This window comes from Otolemur garnettii, unplaced genomic scaffold (assembly GCF_000181295.1).
Source record: "Otolemur garnettii isolate 467f Iridium unplaced genomic scaffold, OtoGar3 scaffold00014, whole genome shotgun sequence".
Lineage (NCBI taxonomy): Eukaryota > Metazoa > Chordata > Mammalia > Primates > Galagidae > Otolemur > Otolemur garnettii.
The window spans coordinates 29,941,141-29,946,176 of record NW_003852409.1 but is presented as its reverse complement, the minus strand read 5'-3'; the positions used below and the strand labels follow the sequence as shown (position 1 = coordinate 29,946,176).

General features: G+C 46.7%; 1 protein-coding gene across 1 annotated transcript in view; it reads right to left on the bottom strand.

Moving 5' to 3' along the window:
- Positions 1 to 1,360: 1,360 nt before the first annotated feature.
- Positions 1,361 to 5,036, bottom strand: part of RALGPS1 (Ral GEF with PH domain and SH3 binding motif 1) — a 283,899-nt gene continuing 280,223 nt past the window's right edge. The window contains exon 20 of the mRNA XM_012802467.2: positions 1,361 to 2,077. Within this exon, the coding sequence (XP_012657921.1) occupies positions 2,048 to 2,077 (30 nt within the window). The 3' untranslated portion in view covers positions 1,361 to 2,047. The remainder of the gene's footprint in view (positions 2,078 to 5,036) is intronic.

Here is a 5,036-nt window from a genome sequence, read left to right as displayed (position 1 = left end):
TGATGTTCCAGTCTTTCGCTTTTATCTAAATGTAAGTTGTTGTTGTTGTTTTTTTAAAAGTTAGCAGGCAGAATTAGATTCAGTGTAGCTTTAAGTGTTAATACTGCATGGTTCCAGTCAGAGGTGTTTGTTCTGTTTGGCGTCGTCATTCAGCCTCGGGACGCTGACTTAAATGGTCACTGGTAGAATTAGGTGCACACAGCCGGGGTGGGCACGCAGGGCATCTACTGTCGAGGTTTGACGCTGTCATCTTTATCATCTGGAGTTTCTCTTGACATGAAAGTAATCTAGTCTTTGCTCAAAAGGAAGATTAGTCACTGAGCACAGTAAAGCTCAACCACAAAACAAGACCCTGGTGACTTCCCATTCAGGAAGTACTTTCCTCATCATTTCATTCAGATTTTCAGAGAAGTTGTTACTATTTCATCCAAGTACAGAGTGGTGGTCTTTGGTCATTTTAAACCTGACCTATTACAGTTTAATGGCTTAGATGCTGTTTTGGAGCATCTAGCCCAGAAACCCTTCAGGCCTTTCTGGTACCTGATTAGTGTGAACTCTGAAATCATTAGCAACAAGGACCTAGAATCCAGTCTCTTTCAGAAAACTGTTTATGGATATTCTCCTCAGATTAGCATACCCACATTATAGAGGGATCAGGGGTGAGGGATTATGATAAAAAATAATTATTTTGGAAGAAAATGTACTTGTGCAAAATAAAAGTCACTTTAAGATGTGACAAAAGGTGAAAGATAAAGGATGTTCTTGTGTGAAGAGCTCCTAACTGAATGCAGAGGTTGGACCCTTCACTCCCCAAGGCTTTGCTCTCTTGTCACACGGTCATCAACAATTGTGCCCTTGGACTTGGATGATGAAGAACTTGCTGGTGACTGCTTTGGGGGCAAGACTGGGGGAGCTTAAGGCCTCAGTGTCACTCAGCTCCCTGTCGTGATCAGGAACCTCAGTGGGTGCTGCCCTGGCAGTGGAGGCAAAGGAGTGAGATGATGGGAGCAAAGGCCTTGCCCTGCGTGGGGAGGGTGATGCCAAGTGGCTTCTGCACAGCCTATCGCTGGGAGAACAGTGGCCACTGATGCTGCTTCTGAGGGAAGCTGGGAGGAAATGTGACAACTGCCCACTCTGGCATGGTGGGAGGGAGGGAGAAGAGCAAGGCCTCAGGCCCTACCAGTAGAGGGAATGGGAGGAAGCAAGCAGGGCAGCAGCGAGGCCGAGGCCGAGTCCTATTTTAGAAGAGCTGACAGCAACAAGGCCTGGAAGGGCCCAGGGGGCCCAGCAAACAGGCCTTCCAGATGAATAGCACCCGTAGGAACAGAAAACAAGACACAATTTAAGGCATTGTTCGTTTACAGTAAAAGAATGCAAGGGACCCTTAATACGGGAGGGATCTGGGCTCTTGCTCTCACCTTCCTCGGTGGATAAGGTGGTAACCTAAGGTCAAAGCAGGGCCTCAAAGCAAATGACGTATGTGATGTCATAAGTCTTGTGCCAAAATGCATGTTTCTCAAAGAGTTCACACTCGCTTGCACGCACATGTGTACGGCACGCACACGCAGAGGATGCTTCAGGGGTTGTACAAAATCTGAGGCAGCCCTGTGGGCGAGCAACCCCATCCACTTGGGGTATAAAAAGCCTGTTCCATAGCCTGCTCCTCTGCTCGGGCCCCTCTCAAGGTTGGCACTGCCCGCTCTTGATACAGCAGAAAGCACTGGGCACCCAACGTGGGCTGAATGCTTTCGAGTCGCAGAAGCAGCTGGTGGACAGATGGGGGCCCAGAGAGGGAGGGCAGGGTATACAGTTGGGGTCCGGCCACTGCCCCAAGAGGTGATGTTGCAGAATGAGTGCCATGAGAGTCACTGGGGACTGACAGGTGGATCCCACTCTGGGACTGCAAGGCCATAGGCCATGTCGCCTGAGTCTGGCTGTGAGTCTCCCAGCACCCCGGCCCACAGCCTGTGCCCAGGACTGCTCTTCTCCACCAGGCCCAGCCTGGGCTCCCAGAAGCCTCTGAAGTCATGCCACGTCCTGCAGAGACTTACTCAAATGACATAAGGTTTGCAGGTACCTAGAAGAGAAAGCTCAGCCTCTTGTCAAAGTTCCGACCTCTTGGAGAGGGGCTGGGTGGGGGAGGGTCTCTTAAGGGAAGGGACAGGCCTTTCCCAATGAGTCTATGAATGAACAGGTCAGGTGGGGAGAGGGCACAGCTGTAACCACAGCCACTCCTTCCTTGTTCAGCAGGGCACTGCTCTGCGTACTTCATGAGTCATCACTTCAACCCTACTGGGCAGGTACTAGAATCATCCCCAATATAAAGATGAGGAAACTGAGGCTTAGAGAGGCTAAATACACAGTAAGTAAGTGGTGGGTCCAAGACCCCAGAGCCTGCACTCTGAATCACTGTCCTCCAGTCAAAACGAATCTGTCCTTGGGGTGGGGAGACCAGTGCGGCAGGAAGGGGTCCTATGTCTCTGGAGGGGACCAGCAAGGGAGGTGTGTGTCTTTAGGGGATGGGAGGAATTGGCAAGTGGAAACACAGGAGAAATAGTAAGTTTGGGGGTATCAAGAACCCTCCCAACCTTCCCATAGCTGTGCCCCAAAGACAAGGTTCTAGTCCCCAGCGTCACCTTCTCTAGCACTGCGTAGGGTCCTAGGAGATTTGATTAGCAGTAATTTCATCAAAATAAACCTATCATGGTCAAAATGATGAAACAGGAAAAAATGCGTCTCAGTGTGCCAGGAGACCATTATAAGAATGGGCACAGCAGCACTGTTCACTGTCACAAACAGCAGAAAATCATTCCTGGGGTGATCAACAGAAGAACCAATAAACACACAATCCATACAAATAAATGAATGACTGTTACATGTATTGACAGAGATGAATCCTAGGAACAGGTTGAAAGCAAGACACAGAACAAAGTGCATGGTTATGGTTCTATTTACATAGAATTTTTTTAAGAAAGCACCTTAGACAAGACAAGAGGGAATCAAACACATGTTCTAAAATGATAAAGGAATGGTAAACAAACAAAGCAGGAGAGTGGTTATGGTGGGAAGGAGAGAGGCAGAGTTAGGAAGAAGCATGCAGGGTGGGAGGTTCAGGTGTTAGGCTGGGTGGTAGGTGTACCGGTGTGTTTGTTTCTGTGCTGTGGTGGGCAGCTTACATACAGATATATGTATACACATTTTAAGCAAGGGAAAAACTGTATGAAATTTCTAATACTCAAGTCACATGTGACTTCTACAATTACAAGTTGAGCTCAAGGTGACTTGTATTCATCTTTTATTATCGGTATACATTGAGCATTACAATTTTAATTTAGTTTTTTCCTTTCTTAAATTGTGTATACATTTTTTGGGTACCCTCTGTATATGTTATAAATAAAGTTTAAGTAGATTCAGAGTTAGTAAAAACATTTTAAGACCAGCCTGAGTGAAGTGAGACCCCATCTCTACTAAAAACAGAAAAATTAGCTGGGCACTGTGGTGGGTGCCTATAGTCCCAGTGGCTCGGGAGTCTGAGATGGGAGGATTGGTTGAGCCCAGGAGTTTGAGGTTGCTGTGAGTTATGACACCATGGCACTCTACCCAGGGCAACATAGTGGGACTCTGTCTCAAAAAATCAAAACAAAATAGGTTTGATGCCTATAGCACAGTGGTTATGGTGCCAGCCACATACACTGAGGGTGGTGGGTTCGAACCCAGCCCAGGCCAGCTAAACAACTGCAACAAAAAAATAGATGGGTGTCATGGTGGACATCTGTATTCCCAGTTACTTGGGAGGCTGAGGCAAGAGAATCCCTTAAGCCCAAGAGTTGGAGGTTGCTGTGAGCTGCGACACCACAGCACTTACTGAGGGCGACATAGTGAGACTCTGTCTCAAAAAAAAAAAAATCAAGATAAAACAAAAGAAAAGCAATTTCCCCTCCCCCCCCATTTTAAGAAATGTAATTCTACAATACAGAAAACCAATCTTAATCATGGCCATTTTTTCATGGGCACAGCATTCCTGTTGTGCCATCTGGAGGACAGACTGTGACTGATTTCAATAATCCTCCACAGTTGGATATGTAGGTTGTAGCTAACTTTTTATTATTATATATAGCACAGAATAGGAATATCTGGTTGAAAGTAAATTAGAAATTAAAAGGATTTTTATGTAGGAAAAATATCCTATTCTCTTCCTAGGTCTAAAAATTAGACAAAAATCCTTAAAAGTGGCAGAACCTCACCACAGCACACCACATTTGCCAATGGGTGAAATGTGACCTATTAGTCCTCCTGCCAGATTGGTTTGACCCATTCCCCTACTGCCTGCTGTAGAGCTGCTGCCATCCTCTGGCTGCTCCTCTAGAGAGGGACACTGGATTTTGGTCCCTCCAGAGTCCCACACAGCCAAGGCTGGGGCCCTGCCTCCTTCCCCAACCTCGGAGCTGTCAGTTTCTGCTGGCTCTGGAGCACAGGTCAAAGGGCCACCTGTGTGTGGCAGGTGAGCTTTGGTGAGCTCTGCTATGCTCTGCAGAGCTAACGAGGAACCCCAGACACCGTGGCATGACCAAGGTGGAGGGGGCCAGGATGCACTTTCTTTCTCTCTTGATACGGCCTAAGGTCCTGACAAGGTTCTCCCATCACAATGATGGACAATTACATTTGTTGAATGTACAAAATATATGTAAGCGTTATAGAAACTACAGCCTTATGGTTTCTTGTGTATCATTTTAGAGACTATGTGCATATACAGACAGTAGTGTGCACATAATAAATATGACATACTGAGCTCGCCCTTCCAACACTTTACACTTTGCTCCTTTCAGGTGATCACATGTGATCTGCTTCTATGTTTCTAGTAAGTACAGAGTTTTTTTTCTTTTTTTGAGACAAGAGTCTCACTTTGTCACCCTTAGTTGAGTGCCATGGTGTCACCACTCACAGCAACCTCAAACTCTTGGGTTCAAGGATTCTCTTGCCTCAGCCTCCTGAGTAGCTGGGACTACAGGTATCTGTCACAATTCCCAGCTATTTTT